Raw genomic sequence first — 19,396 nt, forward strand, 5'->3', positions numbered from 1 at the left:
CCACCCAGCTCTGCTCTTTCCTTCCCACTTTGGGGCAGTTCTTCGCCCCAGAAATCAAGTGTCCTTTGCTGTCACCCCATGTTACCAAAGCCTACTTCCAGATTCCTACTCATTCATTCATACGTTTATGCTTTCAGGAGAGGGCCCTGCGGTTCAGCGCGAAGGGCCAGGGGGTTGACATGGCTCTGCCACCCCATTCCTCTCTAAGCCCTGCTCTTCTTATCTGTTCAAGAAGGAGGAGTGTTCTTTGTAAACTGATTGAGCCACAGAGCCGTCATTTCAAATGAAAAAGTTCAGGTAAACCCAGAGTTTACATCAAGTGAAAGCAGAGCTGTGTTAGGGGATGTGGCGGTCTCTCCTATATGTCAACCTCTGGGCATCTCCTCTGACCCAACTGGAAAACCACTGGCCTGGACAGAGTGTCTTGGTTCTTGGGGTTCTTAGAACCAAGGAATCTGGGATCCCCTGATGGCGGGTGATACCCAAAATGCTGGGTGGGCAGCAAAATGCCCTCCTGACAGCCCCCCCACCCCCTGAACACCTGTCCTGCCTTGTTGGTGGCATCAGGGGACAAATCTGAAAGGGGCCTGTCAGCAAGGCCAGGCTGTGCCCAAGCCCCTGGCCCTGGGGGAAGTTTTCCAGGAGTCTCAATGCAGAGAAAGGTTCCCTGCTTCTCCCCACAGGCCTGTGGAGTCAGTCTGTCCTGGTACATCGGCCAGAGGACAGGCTACTCCTCTCATCCAGGCTCTGCCCATTTGTTTTCTCTCTCATCCTCTCCCTTTTCTAAGAGCATAGTTTTTTTTGTTTTTTTTTTAATCCCTCCCCCACTCCCTCCTTCTTTCAACAAATGCTCACTAGTCACCAGTTTTCTGTCCTAGGCCTGATGCTTCAGGGGGAATGGGCCGACTTCACACACAGAGAGACAGCTGCATCCTGGAGGGATTGGTGCCACCAGTGCCCCAGGCACTCACTCACTCACTGGAGCTGGGAAGGCTTCCTGGAGGCAGTGGTGACCAAAGGGGCACTAATGCGTGAATAGGAGCTAGCCCAGTTTGGGGGCCATTGCCGATGGGGAGGAGACGGACATTCCAGGCTCAGGAGAGAGGTGGAGTTGGGAGCCGTGGCAGGTGGGGTGAGATAGTATCCTTGAAGCGCTGTGCAAGGGCTGTGGACTTGATCCTGAGGGTCATGGGGAGTCAGTGGCAGGTTTAAGCAGGCCAGATGGGGAGGCTGGACATGCATTTTAGAAGCTCCTCTGGCTGCACACAGCTGGGGGTAAGGAGACGGTGAAATGGGGCTTCCTTTCCTGTCCCTTGTCGCCTCCCCACCCCTGTCCTCCCTCAACACGCAGCCGGGCTCCCCCCCGGAGACACAGCCTGTGGACAGCAGGGAAGAGAGGCATTGGCCTGTCCCGACCCTGGCCTGGGCCCCAGCCAGGAGGGCAGCCCTTGACCCCTTCACCCCCAGGACCAAGGGTCGGGATGAGTTCAGATCTCCATCCCCACCAGCTGGGGGGCTTTGATTTGGGGGCGGGGCTCTGAAAAGGGCCTGTTTGTGAATCCGAGCTAAAGTGGGGTAGCTTCCCCACCCCCTCCCCTCCCAGCACCTTCTATCCAGATCCTGGCTCTGACAAGCCCCTGCCCGCCGAGCAGCCCCACTTGGCCCGGATCACGGCCCCTCGTCCACACCGGGCGGGCAGGGGGATGTTTCATCCCGAAACACAAGCTCTTTTGTTCCACCACTCCGCTCGGCTCTCAGCCCTGCAACGCGTTGGTGGAGGTTTTCCTGGCACTCAGGGAGCCCCAGGTCAGCTGAAGGATGAGGCTTGGCGCGGACGGTGAGAGGCTGGGAACCGGGGCTGGAGGACAGGCGAGTGCTGACTGCAGCTTTGGGCCCCGTCCCTCCCGTTTCTCGGCTCCTGCCTACTCTGGGACAGTCGTTCTTAATCGGGGGCAATTTATCCCACAGGGAACATTTTGCAATGTCTGGAGACGTTTTTGGTTGTCACGACTTGGGCTGGGGGTGGGGGGCGGATATGGTACTGGCATCTGGTGGGTAGAGGCAGGGATACCGCTAAACACCCTCTGACGCACAGGTCGGTCGGTCCCCACGACAGAGTTATCCACCCCACATGTCAGTAGTGCCAAGGTTGAGAAACCCCGCCTGAGGGAACAGCCCCCTCACTCTGTGTCCTCAGCCGTGACTCAGCCTTCCTTCAGGCCGGTCACCCCCAAGTTTCAGGCTGGGAGACTTGGGACACGCATTCCCACCTCTGCACCCTTGCTCAGGCTGTTTCCCTTGCTGGGGCACCCTCCCTGCTGCCCTCCACTTATCTGAATCTCATTTCTCTCCACCCACTCCTACCTGTTGGGACCCTCCCCTGCTGCCTGCACCCGCCCCCGCTGCCCCCTCCCAGAAGCCATTTCTGACTCCCTGATACCAAGTCCTCCCTTCCCTGTTCAGCCACTGCCAGCTTCAGCCCTCAGTTCGCACATCTGTGCAATGAACTGGCCAGGTGAACAGAGAACCCAGGACCTTCCTGCCTCTTCCTGGCGCAGGACTAGGCAACTTGGGACGCTCAGTGCAGACTGACAGTGGCACAGAGTGGGATGCACGCTGGCTTTGGAGCCAGCAAGACCAGGGTTCAAATCCTGCTCTACCATTTCCTTGCAGTGTGACCAGGGGCCAATTGCCAAACGTCGCTCTGCCTCAGTTTCCCCCTCTGTAAGATGAGTGAAAGCTCTATGAGCTGTGCACTTTCCCTTCCCTCCCCTTGTTCCCTGTCTGGCTGGTTTACCTCATTAAGGTGCCCCCCATCTCTGGCCAGTCTCAGATTCAGAACCATCTACTATTGGGGCCGAGAGGAAGAGGATCAGAGTGTCCCTCATACTTCTCCCTAGAAGCTCAGCTTGCACTGCTCGGGCTGCCGAGGACCTTGGGGAAGGGAGACCTCTGAAACTGGAGGTTCAAAAATCCAGAGGCGGGCTTCCCTGGTGGCGCAGTGGTTGAGAGTCCGCCTGCCGATGCAGGGGACACGGGTTCGTGCTCCGGTCTGGGAAGATCCCACATGCCGCGGAGCAGCTGGGCCCGTGAGCCATGGCCGCAGAGCCTGCGCTGTGCTCCGCAATGGGAGAGGCCACAACAGTGAAAGGCCCGCGTACCGCAAAACAAACAAACAAACAAAAAACCCAGAGGCTGGGCGGGCCCAGGTGAGCAGCGGCGCAGGAATGCTGCTGCCCTCTTGGCTTCCGGCCTTCTTGGCATCTCTCCCTCTATGCGCTCTTTCCAGCTTCCCAGCCCCCTCCTGTAGGCTTCCCCTACTGGGGCTGTGACCTCCCCAGGTAGACAGCCACCCAGACTTAGCGGAGCTGGCTCAGGGGAGGGGCACTGTGTTGAGTAGAGGTGTGGTTTGGGGTCTTAGGAATTCAGGGGAGACAGCACAACTGCACCCCTCCCCTGCTTGGACCTATTCATGGCTCCCTGTATGCAGGATGGAAACCAAGCCCCTGAGCCTGGAACCCCTAAGCTCTCCAGGCTCCTCCCCTACCTCCTCCCATCTGGATTTTGGGGTCCAGCCTCACTGAATCACTCCAAGTTTCCAGTAGACCCATCCCCAGCCTGCTAACTACCTCCTTCTGCAGGCCAAGCCCTGGTTACCTTTAAGCTCAGCACATCCCCTGCACACCACCCCCCAGGCCTCCCTGCCCTGGGCTGTCATTGTAGCTTTGGGCCCCTGTCCTGAGCTTTGCCCTGAGGACAGACACCCAGCCTTGTCCTTCCCTGGGCCTCCAGTGCCTGGCAGACAGCTAGCCTGGAGGAAGGGCTCAACATGAATTAAAGAAGTGAACGTAGGCAGGGAAAAAAGACACCCCGGCCCCCCATCCCCCCCCAGTACCCTCCTCCCCCAATTCCAGTGGCTGTCCCTTAGAATCACCTGGTGGGGGTGGGGTGGGGGGAAGGGAGGGGAGGAATTTAATATTCCAATGCCCAGTCCCCCTCTAGACTAACTGAATCCAAATCTCTAGGGCTGAGGCTGGGGTGAGGGTTAGAACTCTGGATGACTGAGATCAGACCATGTCCCCTCCCCCTTCCTGGGGGCAGTGGACACCCCTGGCAGGTGAGCTGACTCTTGGGGGAGGCTTCCAATGCTCTTTGATCCCCACTGTGTGTTGCATTGATCAGAGAAGCTCTTTACTGCTCGCATCGGGTCATCCATTCAACAAGCATCAGCAAGAAGTGCTGAGGCACGAAGACAGGCGGACACCCGGGTGTGACGGGGAGCACAGGAGGATGAGGGTGCTGGGAGCACTTGTTAGAGAGTCCCCTGGTCTGGGGTGGGGACTGGAGGCAGAGGGGGAGGCAGGAGGCCCAGGGTGGGGCTGGCAGCCGGGCCGGGGTGTGGGGTGTGAAGTAGGCCGCGTGTGGGCAGGGGTGAGATGGAGACCGCAGATGTGAGGAAGGGGCGGGGGATGTGGAAGGAGAGGGAGTCCTGCTTGGGCATCTGGGTGGCTTGGCTAGAGGAGGAGGAAAAGCAGCCTGCCCGGAAGAGTGAGAAGGGACGAGGATGGGGGAGGGGCGTGAGGGTCACATGCTTGCCGGTAGTGAGAGATTCCAACGATGACAAATGCAATAATAATAATCACAGTAATAACCACCAACGTCAACTGAGGGTTAACTCTGCCTGAAAGGGTCTCAGGACTGTTTTTTAAGCATTAACTGTTTACTCCTCCTAGTAACTTGTGAGACAAGGGCTAGCGTAATCATCCCATCTCACAGACGGGAAAACTGAGGCTGGGGGAAGTTACATAATTTTCCCAGAGCCACATACTCCCTGGTAAGTGGCGGGGATCTGATGTAGGTGGGCTGCCAGTCCAGGGACCCTGGTCTGAGCCACCCACTCCCAGCCCACCCCACCAGGGCCTCTCAGCCTGGAAGAGCAGGGAACCTGCGCCTGACATCCCGCATTCAGCAGTCAGGGCTCCTCTGGTGGCCTTGGCCAGAGCAGCCTGGGGCAGGGGGTGGTGCCGAGGAGCACGTGGGCGGTGAGGGACCCGGGCTGCCCTGAGGGAGCTTGGCTGTGAAGGAGCAGGGAGGCTGGGTGCGCTGAGGGGGTGAGATGTGGAAGAGATGGAATGGCAGGCTCGTTGAAGGAGGAGAAGCGGCCGGTGGAGGGGCTGAGCGGGGCGGGGCGGGGGGGTCCCCAGGCAGGCGGAGGGCGGGGGATGCAGACCCCAAAGCCACCTGGCCTCAGCGGGGAGCTGAGGGAAGGAGGCAGAGCTGAAGCCCCAACACCAGTGGACCTGGAGGGGCCTGGAGAGCCTTCGGGAGCTGGAGCCTCACTCCTCGCTGCCCCCAAGTCTGTGCAGCTGAATGGGGTGTGGGGGAGCTCTGCGGGAGGGGAGGGGGCAGGGCGGGAGCAGGCAGGCCCAGCGGGAGGGAGGCAGAGAGACAGAGATTCAGCAGTACTCGAGCAGTGGGCACCGTCCATTCCCCCAAGCTGCCGGAGGCCCAGTCTGGGAGAGGAGCCCCAGAAGGTGGGCACAGACACCCCGACTGGCCCACCACAGAGCTGGCCAAAGGAAAGACTCAAGGGTCTCAGAGCCGGAACCCTCCTAGGCGCCTGGCTTCCAGGCCATGAAGTTGGCACAGACGCTTGGTCAAGGACAGTCTCACCAGGAGAGAAGGGTTTCTACTGTCCCGCGCAGGCCGGTGGGGGAGGGGTGTGGAGACCAGGTACCAGGAGGGAAACCAGGGACAGACCTGGGACAGCCCCAGGAGGCTCCCGAGTCAGACCCTGAACTTGGCAGCCTGGGCTTCGGGAGGCCAGAGCCCACCCTCCCTCCAGACTTGTCTGGTCACCTCCCGGTTCAACCTCACACTGTGTTCCAGGTCCCCTCCCTCCGCTGCCCTCGTTCTCCATGCCGAACATTCCACCATTAGTAAAGGCGGGGGAGGCCATTTATCTGAAATTTGGGTCAAGGGAGAGAGAGTCCTGGGCAGAGGCGGGTTGGCGGCTAGGGAACAGGCACCCCAGCCATTTCAGGACCTGTGTTCCCCTGAGCTGGCTCTTCCGGAGCACAGCCTCCCTCATTCTGGTGCCGAGTCTGTGGTACCCCTCACCCTCACGAGCTCGCTCACAGACGAGATGGAGACCCACCTGCTGGCGCTCCATCCCACTGGCGAGGCGCTCGTGCCCTCAGCACGAGTTCGTGTCACGTACACACACATGCCCATGCACAGAGGCGCGCTGCGATGTAGGTCACCGGCTGGAGTGCCTCAGGCCTGGGGTTGTGAGGACCGAGCCATCCGGGCGGACACTTCCAGATTGGACAGAAATGCACCCCTCCCTGCGTCTGCGTCCCGCCCTGCTCGCCTGTGTCAATCTGACCCGAAGCCTCTCTAGGCTTCTGCTTGGTTTTCCCAGAATCCCCTGGCTGAGGCTGCGGAAGCTGACTCTATCCAGGGGAGGGCGCATCTTCTCAGCGTGTGGATCCTTGTGCGGGGCTTCGTGGGGTCTACAGAAGACACGGGAGTGTGGCCCCAACTCGAAGGCTTCCCAGGCGTAGCCCGTGAGACAGCCTAGGACTAGAGGTGGTGATGACCAGGAGGGCACCGTCAAGGAGAGAATAGAGCGGCCTCAGCCAGTGGTCAGGGCTGGCTTCCTAGGGGAGGTGGCAGGACCTTGGCTGGGGAGGTGAGTAAAGGTTTCAAAAAGTCTAGGAAAGGGAATGGTACTGATGCAGCTGGGAAGGTCTAAGATGCTTCCATCCTCCACCCTGGAATCGGAGCCTCTCTGGAGGTCACATCTGGAATGACCATCACTGACTCTTCTACAGAAAACCACGCGATGGCCCTGCAGGCCCTTCAGACACAGCAAGCCCAGCACATCACTCCCCTCCCACCCAGAATATGCTCTTCCACCCATGTCCCCCTCTCAGTGTGGACACCAACAGTCCTGCCACACAGGCCAGAGACCAGGTCACGCTGACTTCTTCCTCAGCCTACCCGCTCAGCCTCCAACTTTTCAATCTGGCATATGGAGCAGCTCACAGTCCAGAGGTGAAGACAGGAGGGAAGCAAATGCACTGTACTCATTGGCGTGTGGCAGGCTAGCTGGAAACCCAGGGTGTCTGGGAGCTCAAAAAAGGTAGTCAGGGAAGGCTTCCTGGAGGAGGTGACACCCAAGCTGAGACTGCAGGCTGAGCAGGAGTGGCCAGGGTGGGGGAGGAGTAGTGGGGAGAGCTGAGACGGGAGAGTATTCCAGGCAGGGGGGATTACCAAGTGCAAAGTTGAGGATGGCACATTCAAGACAGAGATTAATTGGTCGTGCTGGGATAGAGAGAAAGAAGGGGTGTGCTGGAGATAAGCGCAGAGGTGTCATCCAGGAGTCAGATGGTGGACTGCCTTGACACCGTGGTAACAAGTTTAGACTCTATCCTGCTGCATTGGGGTGCCCTGTGGGACTTTAAGATGCCTGAGAGTGGCCCCTTTAGCTGCACACAGAGGATGAGTTTGGGGAATGGGCGAAGACAGGGATCCCCAAGAGGGCGCAAGGTAGCTGTCTAGCGGTCCAAGGTGGGGCGTGGCCTGAGGTGGGGGCTGGGAGATGGAGAGTCAGGGCACAGCTCAGGACCAGTTAGGAACTAGAATGGCCCTTGAGTGGTTCTGGTTCCTCCTCTCTCAGGTCCCCATCTTCTCATCGTGTAATGGGGGATGGGCAGGAGGACCCCCAAAGACCCTCTCCCTTGGATCTCCTCACACTTGGGGCCATTTTCTGTTTGCTCCAGTCTCCCCAGGCTTCTGAGGTGACCTCTTGGGAGGAATCCCCTCTGGGCGGGGCATAGCTCTAGCTTCCAAAGGCCTGGGGTGTAGTCAGCAGCCCAGGGCACATCCACCCAGTAGAAGGAATGAGCTGGGCAGCGGGAACAAAGGGCTGGACTCGGAGTGCCCAGTGGTTGGCCCAGGGAGGCCAGCCAGTGAGAAGGTGCTGAGACCCACTGGGCCTCATGGAGAAGGTCCACCAGCCTTCTTGGCATAAGGGGGACCAGAGCAGTGGTCCAGGAGCCTGGGTGTGAGTTAGGCCCCATCACTCACAGGACTGAGATTTGGGTTAGTGACCTCACCTCCTTGTGCCTCAGTTTCTTCATCTATAAAATGGGGATTAAACATGCCAGGAAATACATCAGGTGGTAGGAAAGCTTAGGGGAACCGGGCCCTGCTGCTGAGTGATTCAACAAAGATCGGCAACTAGGTACCACAAGGTAACCTCGAGGGAGGGGCTGGCTCCAGGCAGCCACCGTCCAGGACAATATAAGAAGAAATGATCTGGGAGGTGGTTACTGCTGTCCCCAGTCCTCCGATGAGAGGCGCAGAGAGACCTGTGGCCCAGACCCCGGGGAGATGCAGCAGGATGGAAGCCCAGGCCCGTGCAGGAGGACAAGGGTGAAACGCCTTTTCTTCCTGAGTTCGCTGCTCCCTCCTCCTCCCACCAGGAGCCCCTCTCCTTGAGCTTCCTCCTGCTGTGCTGGGGGCACTGCAAGCACAGGGGCCACCCTCCCATCTTCCCCAGGCCTCACTCCCCGGCCTTCTTGTGCAGCCAGCTGCTCTGGCTTGGGAACATCCATGATTTAAGCCCCTCCCCGTCCGGCCTCATTGTTCTTTATTGACTCTTCTCCCTGATTTCACCTCATCCCAGAGTCCCGTGGGGCAAGAATTGGGGGCTCCACCCCTCATCCACCTGCCCAGCTGAGGAAGTTCAGAGGCCCAGGCAAGGCCAGCCAGCAGGACTGAGGCTCTCCTGGGCACAGGGAAAGGCTGGGGGTCAGGATACGCAAGGGGCAGCCCAGGGTGGGCAGAAGCGCAGGCGTCTGAGAGTCCTGGGTTTGAATCATGGGTGGCCCCACTAGCTGTGGTCTTGGGCCCTTCTAAGCCTCAACTGTCTCAGCTGAGCAATGGGGCCATTCCTTCCTCTGTGAAGAGCCCACAACTCCATGTGGAACACTTAGCACACAGCTGGGCACGTAGTAAGAGCTCAGTAAGTGGGGTCCCTGCTCTGCCTCTCTGGCCTGATTCCTTCACCTGTGAACTGCCCTAAAGTGGGGCTGTGGCCTTTCCTGTTCCTTCCGTCCCCAGAGGCCCAGCCAGCTGGTCCACAGCAAAGTCCTAGAGTAAGATGGAAGGAATCTGGAATTGGCATCCCTTCCCCACCCCAGGTAGGCCGGGCGTCCACGATTACCTCCATTTCACAGATGGGGAAACTGAGATTTGCTGTTGAGTTAGCTCAGCAGCAGAGAGAAGAGGAGGCCCCAGGCTCTTGGCCCTGAGGAGGCAGCGGAGGCCTGATCCATCCACACAGCACAGCCTCAGAGAAGGGCCTAGTGGGCACTGGTTCAGAGCTTGGGCTCCAGATGGGACAAACCGACATAACCCTCAGCTCTGCCATTCGCTCCCTGTGTGACTTTGGGTGAGTCACCCAGCCTCTCTGAACTTGTTTCCTCATCTTGAACATGAGAATGACAACGCCAGCCTTACAGGGTGGGGGAAAGGGGAAGCAAGATGATGAATGTGAGGCACGTGGCCGGCCAAATAGTTGCTGTTTTTTTCTATTTGTTATTTTTTCTACGGTTATTTTCTATTTGTTACCAGCTAAGGCAAGCCGCTTATGACATCTTCAGCTTCCCCCTCTCACGGGGGAAGGGCCAGGGAGTGGTGACATCAGCCCCCCTGACAGCTTCCAACCCAAAATAGCCCTTTCTTTAGACTGACCCTGTCCCGTTACAGCGGCTTCTGCACTCACTGTCCCCAGCTGACATGACATCACTCTCAGTAGTGGCTCCTGCCCTGTCGTGCTTGTCTCCTGAACTGCTCCAACAGACACTCCTAGCAAGACAGGATCTTAGGCGGCAGCTTTGGTGCAGGGACAGCTCTCGGAAAGTGCAGCAAAATGAAGCCCCCGGGCTCTGTCGCAACCTGGGTTAAATCACTGACCTCTCTGTAAGGTCTTGGTGTCACTTACTTTCCCTGAGCCTCAGTTTCCTCATCTGGAAAATGGAGCTATAACAGCAGCCTAGCAAGTTTGTTGAGGATTCAAGTAGGCAGAGTGTGGGGCCTGGCCTGGAGTAGGTGCCCAGTAAATAGTACTGGTTCTTTTACATGCAGCACCTGGAAGTTTACAAAATCACCTCATCTGCCTCCCTACAGGGCCCCCAGCTGGAGCTCATGTCCTGTGCTGGTATCATGGGAAGAAACTGAAGGCTCTGAGCTGCCGGTTCTGCCCCCAGGGTTTGCAAAGCAACCAGCCCCTTCCGGAGCTTTTATCCTGGTCGTCTGTCTGAGCCCAACTCCCTCACCCAAGAATCATGAACTCCCCCTAACAGGTGTCCAGCCTGCCATAGTTGTATCTCATCACTCCTCTGGAGACCCCAGCCGACCCGGGAAGCAGGCAGGCAGGACTGAGTCTGCCCATTTGTCAGACAAAGAAGCTGAGTCTGAACAAGGAGCAGGGACTTGGTACAGGCCACCAGATGGCTGAGGGAGCCGGGCTGAGGCTCAGGCCACAGGGAGGGAAGACGGTGCCAAGTGCTGAGTCGGATTTAGAATCTTAGATGGTCAGAGCTGGAGCATTCAGGGGTGTGGAGTGCAGTACCCTCACCGGACAGCTCAGGAAACAGAAGTCCAGGGAGGAGGAGGATGCCCGAGGGCACGAGTAAGTTAAGGGCGGGATCCAGCTGGTGCCGCTCACCGTTCACTCATTCATTCATTCATCCAATGAGTGTGTATCGAGCATCTCCTCAGGGCCAGGCACCGTGCAGGACCCTAGAGATACAGCAGCAAACAAGACACGGCCCCTACTCACAAGGATCTCAGGGTCTCGAGTGGGAGTCAGGTCAGCGAGCCGTTGATCATCTTGTCCCCTCCCTCGCAATCACAGGCACACAGGAAGGAAGTGATTCTCTGGGCTGGCCTTTCCGTGCGGCTCTGAAGAGCCCATGCCAGAGGGGGTCAGTCAGATCTCGTCTGGCCCTCGCCCCAATTTACTTACACGTGGGGAAACTGAAGCCCCTCCACGAAGGCTCTGCTAGGGTTAGTGCACAGTCTCCAAGCTCCCTCCTCCTTGCCTTCCTGCCTGTGAATGTTGTGTAAAAGAAAGCCCTGCTCCTGTGTTTGCCACTCCCCCCAGCTGTGGTCTGAGCCCTCGCTGGCCTTGCTCTAAGGGTCCCTCATCTCAGGACCCCCTATGGGGCTCTACTCAGCCCTGTCTGCTAAGATGCTCTGAATGTGCTGGAGGCCTCCAGGACATCAGTGTCAGTGGCTGGGGACGTAGCCAAACTCCTTTCATCCCCTGAACACCTGATGAATGGAATTAGAGCTCAGGATATCCACCCGACGGAAGGGAGTCTTGCCCTGCTTGAAGCAGGGAAGGGGGGCCCAGAGCCCCAACCCCAGCTGTGCTTCTCCCAACCCTGGGCCCCCTAAGGAGCTCAGCTTGCCAACACCTGACCAGAAGCTTCACCCTCAATGGGAGTTTCTCCAGCCTCCGTGCCTTTGCACCTGCTGTTCTCTCTGCCTGGAAGGCCTTTCCTCACCTCCTTGGCTAGGCCAACCGAATCGTCCACTCACTCATTCTCAAGTATTTGTTGGATGCTTACTACAGGCCAGGCAGAGGGCTATGCTCTGGGGATAACGGCTGTCAGGGAGCTTAGAGATTACTGGGGGATACAGAGGTTAAACACATACACATACCATAATGTGTAGTGCAACTAGGAACAGGTCCTATAAAGGAGAAGGGAGAGTAGAAGAGTGGGATCTAATTTGATGCATTGGGGGAACGTGATCTAGGGGAAGCTTCTCTGAGCGAGTGGCTTTCAGTGGAGACTGGGAGGAGGTGGAATTAGCTCAGTGGAGACTGAGAGGAAGAGGCAAGGAAACCCCATGTGTGAAGGCCCTGGGCTGATAACTAGCTTGCTGAGTGTGAGGAAGGTCAGATCACTGTGGCTGGAGCCTATAGAGTGAGGGGGTGAAGACAGAAGATCATGGAGGGAGGCAGAAGATGCTGACCTTGGTGATAGGACCGTGTGACTAACAGGTAGCGGGAGGGGTCCAAGAGAAGGAACCAGAAAAAGAGACTGAGAATAGATGGGAGAAAATCAGGATAGTGGCCTATAGCCCAGAAGCCAGCTGAAGAAATTGTTTCAGAAAAGAGAGAGTCATCCTCTTCTTCGGTGGAGGAGTCACCTCCTCCGGGAAGCCTTCCTGGACTCCACATATGGGGTTAGGGGTTCCACGGGGCCCTGGCCTTCCGCATCAGAGAGAACTTACCTCTCTCTCCCAGACTAGCCTGGGAGTGTCAGAAAGGCAGAGACAAGGTTTGATTTACCTCTCCAACCACAAAATTTAGTCCAGGACGTGAAAGTAGTATTTGTTAGATGAACAAATGCAGGACCTGGGCTTAGAGAGGATGTGACTCTGAGGCCACAGTTGTCCCTTTTCCAGGATGGCCCCTTCAGCGTGGGGACATTCCCAAGGACTTCCTGGGCTCTCCTCCATTCCTGCCTGCCCCTTTCCTAAGGAACGCTCCCCTGTCCCTTGTCCTCTTCCTCTCAGTTTCCAGGCTCCTCACTGCCTGACCAGCTTCCAGAAGGCCAGCCACAGGGCAAGACAAGGATCTGATGGTGCATGGGCCCTTCAGTTAGGGGGCAAGCAGCGTCCGTTTCCAGGGCCCCTGGGCTTACCCTGCCCCAAGCCTGCCACTAGCAAACCCAGGGGACAGCAGGTTGGGACTGTGGGTTCCCGAGAGACCACTGGGTGCCAGGTGGGGAGATGGAGCCCCAGGGGATCTGGAGCCTTGCTTGGCTCTGGGTTGGTCCCCCAGACAAGGGTCTGTGCCCTCCGTGGGGTAGCGTCCCCGTGCCAAGCTTCAGGTAAACATCTCTGGAGACCAGCAGGCCTGTCGCACACCCCAGACTGTCTGCCCCCATCTCCCCCCACTAGGAACTCATCACTCTGAACCCAGTATCATTTGTCTGTCTCCTATTGGAGGCTGGGAGCTCTTCCAGGGCCAGGGCCTCCGTCTCCCTTTTCTCCCCTCCCTCTCTCTCTTTCCTCCCAACATTCACTAAACACAAACTGTTTCTTAGGCTTGAGTTCTTTATTCCAGCATCCCTGACCCTGACACAGAGCCTGGCACGTGGGGGTCACTCGGCGTGCGTCCACTGGCCACCCAACCGTCCAAAGACGCCCGGCCAGCAGGCTGCCAAGCTCCCCCGAGGGGTGCAGCTCCAAACGTGGCAAAGGGCCCCTCTCCCTGGAAAGAGCTGAAGCTGGCAGGAGGGAGGCAATTTGGCCTTGAATCTGTGCCCAGCGGCCAGGCCTGGCTGCGGTGGGGCTTGGGGGTCCAGAGGGAGAAGAAAACAGTTTTCTTAGCAGGGATCATGGTCCCAGGAGGGTCTGGGCCCCCAAAAGGCGGATCCAAGCTGGGGTGAGGCCTCCCTTGACCAGCCCTCCTCTCTGAGGCCAAAAGGGCCCTCTCCCTACTGAGCCCTAAAACCTGCTGGCCCCCCAGGGCCCCCCCCAGTCCCTCCTGCCCTCCTGCCCCTCTCCTTTGCACAACACAGAGATGGCCAGAGCGCCCCAGGTGTCCTAGCCAAAGGTGCACAGCCTGGCTGGGCTGAGCAATGGGGTCTTGGTTCCCTGCACCCCTGGAGCCCCAAGCCTGCAGAAACTGCCCCGGCCGAGCCATTCCGAGCCTTACACGTCCGTGCCGTGGGCTCCAGACAAGTTGCTCTGTCCCAAGCAACTTTTCCCTAACAATCCGCCCGGGCTTCGCAGGGAGGCTGCGTCAGGGGCAGCTCCCCGGTGGCAGCCCCTGGGGCCCTGCAAAGCGGGGAGTGCTTACAGCTGGGCTTTAATTACAGACTGCGCTCCTGTTGCCTGGTCCATCTATATTTATCTGCAGGATCTAACTAATCAAACTCCCCACGGCACCCGGCAGGCCTGGGGACAGCGAGTGAGGCAGACAGGCAGGGGGGCTGCAAACTTCCTTTCCTTCTCGTCCGGGAGCAAAACAGAAGCCGCCGAAACTCCCTCTCCCTCCCCCGACCCTGCCAGTGCCCGGTCCAAGGGGCTGCCCAGGCCCCGCTCCTGGAGCCCTTCAACTCTGTGCCATAATTCCCGGCACCCATGACCCCCAGGTCCCAAGACCAGGCAGTGCCCATCTTCCTCCCCGCTTTAACTCGGATTCCGGCAGCCAACGGAGAAAAGTCTGCCTGAGCAGCGGCTGAATCCCCAACTCTGCCACTTTGCCGGCGCTTGTCTTACCGAAGGAGTCGTCTTGGTCCAGGAGGGAGTCGGGCTCCATGGCGTGTGCGCCCCCAGCCCCTGGCCCCGCCTGATTTATGAACCGAGGCTGTCTCCATGAGCGTCTGGGTTTCTCCTTTTGTATTCCATCTGGCGGCTTTTCCAACTAGATGACTGGGTATTCCTGCAAGCAGGCCCCTTTCCAGCCCTCGCCTTCATACAGTACATTTAAAGTAGCAGTAACCTCTTTTTCCTCCCCCCGCAGCCTGGCTGGAAACATTAGAAGGGACCGAGGCAGCGAGATGTCTAAAATAGGAAGACGCCGGGACGATTGGCCTGGCTGCCTGCGACGCTGGCTGTGGGGATCTGGCCCCGCTGTGCAGATGGAAAAGCTAAGAGGTAAGGCTGAGCCTGGGCTGAGCATCTGGAAGCTGGCTCTGGGGCCCAGGCGTCTGCGGGAAGTGGGGAGACTGACCCACCCGTGGGAGGGCATGCGGGGTCCGCTCTGTTCACTGCCCAGCGCCCAAACCCCAGGGGCTTCTCCCAGGCTTTGCTGGAACCTCCCACTCAAATCTGTTCTACAGACATTTCCTGCGGTGTGGGGGATGCAGAAATTGACTCATCCATCCATTCAGTCAGACACTAAACATTTTTCTGGAACATCTACTCGGCGCCAGACACCGTGCCAGGTGCTGGGTTTGCAGTGGGGAGCGAGTGGCGGTGTCTGGTCTCTTGGAGCTCACAGGTAAACAGGTGAGTGCAGCGCAGTGTGTGTGGTAGGTGCTGTGGGAGCATAAAGAAGGGCTGGCTCACCTGGATGGGGGAGGTGGTCAGGGAAGGCTTCCTGGAGGAATGGGCCCCTAAGCTGGGGCCTTATGGATGAGTAGGAGCTAGCCAGGTGACAAAGGAGGGAGTGTGCCAGGTGGAGGGAGTGGCCTGCGCAGAAGCTTCGAATTGAGAGGGTACTTGGGGTGTTCAGTGACCCCCAAATAAGTTCCGGCTGGTTGGAGCTGCGGTCACGGTACAGGTGGCGCAGAGAGACAGAACCGTGGAGAGAAGCAGTGGCGGGTCAGGCAGGGTCTCGTGGGGGTGTGGTTCTCAGGCTTGACCCAGGGGCTGACCCACGGGAGTGACACATTCCCGGCTGTTCTTTAGAAAGGCCTCTCTGGCTACTGTGTAAGAGGGCGGACGCTCGGGCAGGACTGGACTGGGGAGGCTGTCAAGTCCCCAGGGGAGAGGGACACGTGGCCTATGCAGGAACAGCTAGGATAACGCTGGGTACCACTCACTAAGTGGCCACCAGAGCCGGGCACCATTCCGAGCATTTCCCACATGGTCTCAGTCACTCCTCAGTGACCCCTCTGGCAGAAACCCTGCCTGTCCTGTTTTGCAGATGAGGGCAAGACTGCTTAGAGAGGGGAAGTGGCTTGTTCCAGGCTTGTGAGTGGCCTCCAGACCAGGCCTGGACCCCAGAGAGGTCACACCCTTGGTGCTGGGGATGGGGGGGTGGGCAGTGCTGGGGGAAGACAAAGATGCAGTAATTCAATGCACATCAGACCCAGAATACAGAACAGGGCCCCCGGGCTTGCAGGAGAGGGAGTGTATCTTTTGGGCCCAATCAGGGGAGGCTGCCTGGGTGAGGAGGCAACTGAACTGGACAAAGAGAGAAGAGCAGGATTTGGAGGGATGAGCAGGGGTAGGTGCAGGCATCCCAGGCAGAGGGAATGGCACAGGTAAAGGCACGGAGGCAGGAAGGCAGCATGCAATGGGAACGACAGACGGCTGGGAGGAGGTCAGGGCAGATGAGCCGATGGGGCTGGGGCAACAGCACCTGGAGTGAAGGCCTGGGAGTGCGGCTTTGGTGCAGGGAGCTCCAGGCAGCCTCAGAAGCCCTCTACTCCAGAGAATGGGCTGCATTCCAATGGATGCCTGGGTATCCCTGCAAAGGCCCCTTCCCAGGATGCTCCTTAACCCTCTGCACTTACAGCAGGAGAAAACTTTCTGCTCCTCACGAAATCACTGGAACATTAGAAGCTGAGCCTCCGTGACCAGATTTCTGAAGACATGGATCTGCAGCTGAGGCAGAGGGGACATCAAGAGGACAGAGATGGGGGAATTCCCTGGTGGTCCAGTGGTTAGGATTACGCGGTTCCACTGTAAGGGGCACAGGTTCGATAACCAGTTGGGGAAACTAAGATGCTGCATACCTTGGGGTGCAGCCCAAAAAAAAAAATCGAGTATCTCTCAATAAAAAAATTTTTTAAAAATGAGGAGGGGACTTCCCTGGTGGCACAGTGGTTAAGAATCCGCCTGCCAATGCAGGGGACACAGGTTCGAGCCCTGGTCCGGGAAGATCCCACATGCTGCGGAGCAACTAAGCCCGTGCACCACAACTACTAAGCCTGCGTTCTAGAGCCCGCAAGCCACAACTACTGAGCCCATGTGCCACAACTACCGAAGCCCGCACGCCTAGAGCCCATGCACCGCAACAAAGAAAAGCCACCGCAGTGAGAAGCCCGCGCACCGCAACGAAAGAGTAGCCCCCGCTCGCCGCAACTAGAGAAAGGCTGTGCACAGCAACGAAGACCCAACACGGCCAAAAATAAATTAAAAAAAAAAAAAATGAGGAGGGAGATGGGAGACAGACAGATAAGCCAGGAGGCTGGCAGGAGGGCCCAGGCCAGGGGTGGCAGGGAGGGAAATACCCACCTGGCCCCCTTCCCAGCGACCCACTGCTGCCCAGCTGCTCCCAGAGCAGCCAGTGGCTGCTGACGTGGTTGGCCCAGCCTGACAGAGTGGGCCCTCCTCTGTCACCCTTCACCACCCGTCCTTGGATGACAGATCCCAGCTCCCAGCCTCCCGCTGCCTTAACTACAGGGAGGTCAGGCCCTACCCAGGCAGCTGCAGGCACGAGGCTCCCTGGATCTCTGATTCGGTGGGTGTGGAGGGCAGGCTGCAGCGGGGCGGGGGGCATCTAGGAGTGGTGGATCGGGCCCCTGGACCACCAGTCAACAGGTGAGGTCAGGCCCAGTTACACCACCACCACTTCCCCAGCTCTCTGGGACCCCAGGGGTTCTGGGAGTTCCAGGATTCCAGGAGCTATGGGGGCCCATTTGCACACAGGCACTGTGGTCCTTTTCTAGTTATAGTGTGACGGGGCTCCTCTCCAGAACACAGGCCAACGTGGGCTTGCGTCCACTTTGGAGCATCCTGGCTGCTTTCTCAGGTGAGGACAGACAAGCCTGCCTGGGTCCAAATCCCAGCTCCCCATTTACCAGCTGGGTGACCCTTGGCAAGTGACTTTACTTCTCAGTGCCCCAGTTTCCTCATCTGTAATCAGAAGGAGAGTCCCTGGAGGGCTGCTGGGAGAATTAGTGAGCTAATATGGGTAGAGCTTAGAACAGGGCCAGAGGAAGCGCGCCGTAAAGCTAAAATCGAGAGCCCTCAGCCCTCAGCACAGCCTTCCAGGCCCTCCTGCGTGGTCTGGGCCCCCTCATCTCATCTCCCTCCCCCCCACCCCCAGACCTATTGGCCTTTTCTTTGAACTGCCTCTCAGACTCTTACCCCAAGGCCTGGCCATTTCCTCTGCTTGGAGTGAGAGTCCCCCAAATCTTCACCCACTTCTGTGTTCAGGTCTCCGACCACCTCTCTGAGATATCATGCCCCCTGCCGCTCCCCTCACCCCACCCCTGGCTTTAGTTTTCTTCCCGGCCCTTTGGACAGCTATCACCTGACATGATATTATATATTTATTTGCCTGTTATCTGCCAGCCCCTGCTTTCACGCAAGCTCAGCGCTGTACCCCCAGCACTCGTCAGAACGGTCCCCAACGGGTCCAACTGAAGCGGACCCCCAATAAACGCATGTGGAATGAAACCCCCAATAAACGCATGTGGAATGAAATACCTGTGGAAGGAGTGTTAGCCGTAGTTGTTATTTCCCCTACTGCCTCTGCCTTGATACGTTGGCGCGGCCCCCAGGAGCTCTCACTGAGTTCCAGGGCCTCTCACGTCCAGACAGTCCTGCGTCTTCATGCTTACCTGCTTGGACCGGGTTCTCCTTTCTCATTAAGTGCTGGACCCCCAGGGCCAGCTGGCAGGAGGGAAACCAGAGGGTCTTCAACTTGGGAGTGGGCTTGGGCTGTACTGTGAGCCTGGTACCCTGTCTGCTTCTCGCACCAACTTTCCCCAGAAGTTTTCTGAGTCCATTTCACAGATGAGAGGCTACACTGAGTCCGTGAGAAGTGGCAGAGCTGGGGTTTGAGACCTTGTCTGCCTGATGGGAAGGCCCTACTGGTGCCACCGTAGCACCCAGCTGGGCCTCCCAGCCGAAGAGGAAAGGAGCATGGCTGCGTAGAGGTGACAGGGAGGCTCGGAGGTGGGAGAGAACTGACAGACCAGCCTTGGGTCTGTCCCCGGTGGTCCCACCTTACATCCTGGGCCCTTCCAAGCATCTGTCCTTCGCCATCTCCTATGTTTAAGGAGAGGGTCGCTTGGCTTTTTTGGCTCAAAGGCCGCGAAACTGAGGGCTGATACCTTTCAGTAAGTTCTGAGCTAGCCGGCAGGGGGCAAGGGCACATTACCGGCCGGCCCTGTCACTGGCTCCACGGGGGAAGGAGGGTCTCCTTCTGATGACAGCAGCCCCCTCCCCACGCCCCACCTCCACGTGCGTTCCCGTGCCCTACCTCCCAGAGGATCCTAACTGCATCGTCCTGGGGAAAGCAGGACTCAGAGAAAGCAAACGCTCATAACCTCCCAGCCAGGAAGCGGCAGGAGCAAGGCCTAGACTGTGTGGCCCTGGCACCGCGCTGCTGGGCCGGATTCGAAATTTGAGTCCTTCGTGGCGCTGCTGGGAAGGTTAAGTCACTTGCCCCCAGTGGTCACACAGTGGATTCCAAGGCCCGGACTCTCAACCACAATGCGCTGTAGGCTTCTCATCCTGCAAATGTGAAGCCGAATTATCATTAAAGAACCTCAGACCTTTCCAGGAAGGGAAGCAAGCTCTAAATAAATGCCGGCAGTTAGGGGATTTCCAGGGCCAAGGGGATGGCAGGGATGGTGGCCCGGGGTCCTCAAAGTTCCTGACATCATCGATTTTGTGA

At 58.2% G+C, this 19,396-nt stretch overlaps 1 protein-coding gene and 1 long non-coding RNA gene across 3 annotated transcripts in view; one reads left to right on the forward strand and one right to left on the reverse strand.

Moving 5' to 3' along the window:
* The window catches only part of DAB2IP (DAB2 interacting protein), a 194,977-nt gene extending 180,467 nt beyond the window's left edge, over positions 1–14,510 (reverse strand). Inside the window, exon 1 of the mRNA XM_060154439.1 lies at positions 14,317–14,510. Within this exon, the coding sequence (XP_060010422.1) occupies positions 14,317–14,356 (40 nt within the window). The 5' untranslated portion in view covers positions 14,357–14,510. The remainder of the gene's footprint in view (positions 1–14,316) is intronic.
* LOC132523386 (uncharacterized) lies at positions 14,060–18,185 on the forward strand. Of its 2 annotated transcripts, XR_009541509.1 has the most exons (4): positions 14,060–14,473; positions 14,561–14,694; positions 14,880–15,048; positions 16,283–18,185. It is a non-coding gene; the product is annotated as an uncharacterized LOC132523386 (long non-coding RNA). The 2 variants fall into 2 exon arrangements; XR_009541508.1 differs by having other exon boundaries at positions 14,118–14,694.
* The last annotated feature ends 1,211 nt before the right edge of the window (positions 18,186–19,396 follow it).

Source organism: Lagenorhynchus albirostris, chromosome 7 (genome assembly GCF_949774975.1).
Source record: "Lagenorhynchus albirostris chromosome 7, mLagAlb1.1, whole genome shotgun sequence".
NCBI classification, from domain to species: domain Eukaryota; kingdom Metazoa; phylum Chordata; class Mammalia; order Artiodactyla; family Delphinidae; genus Lagenorhynchus; species Lagenorhynchus albirostris.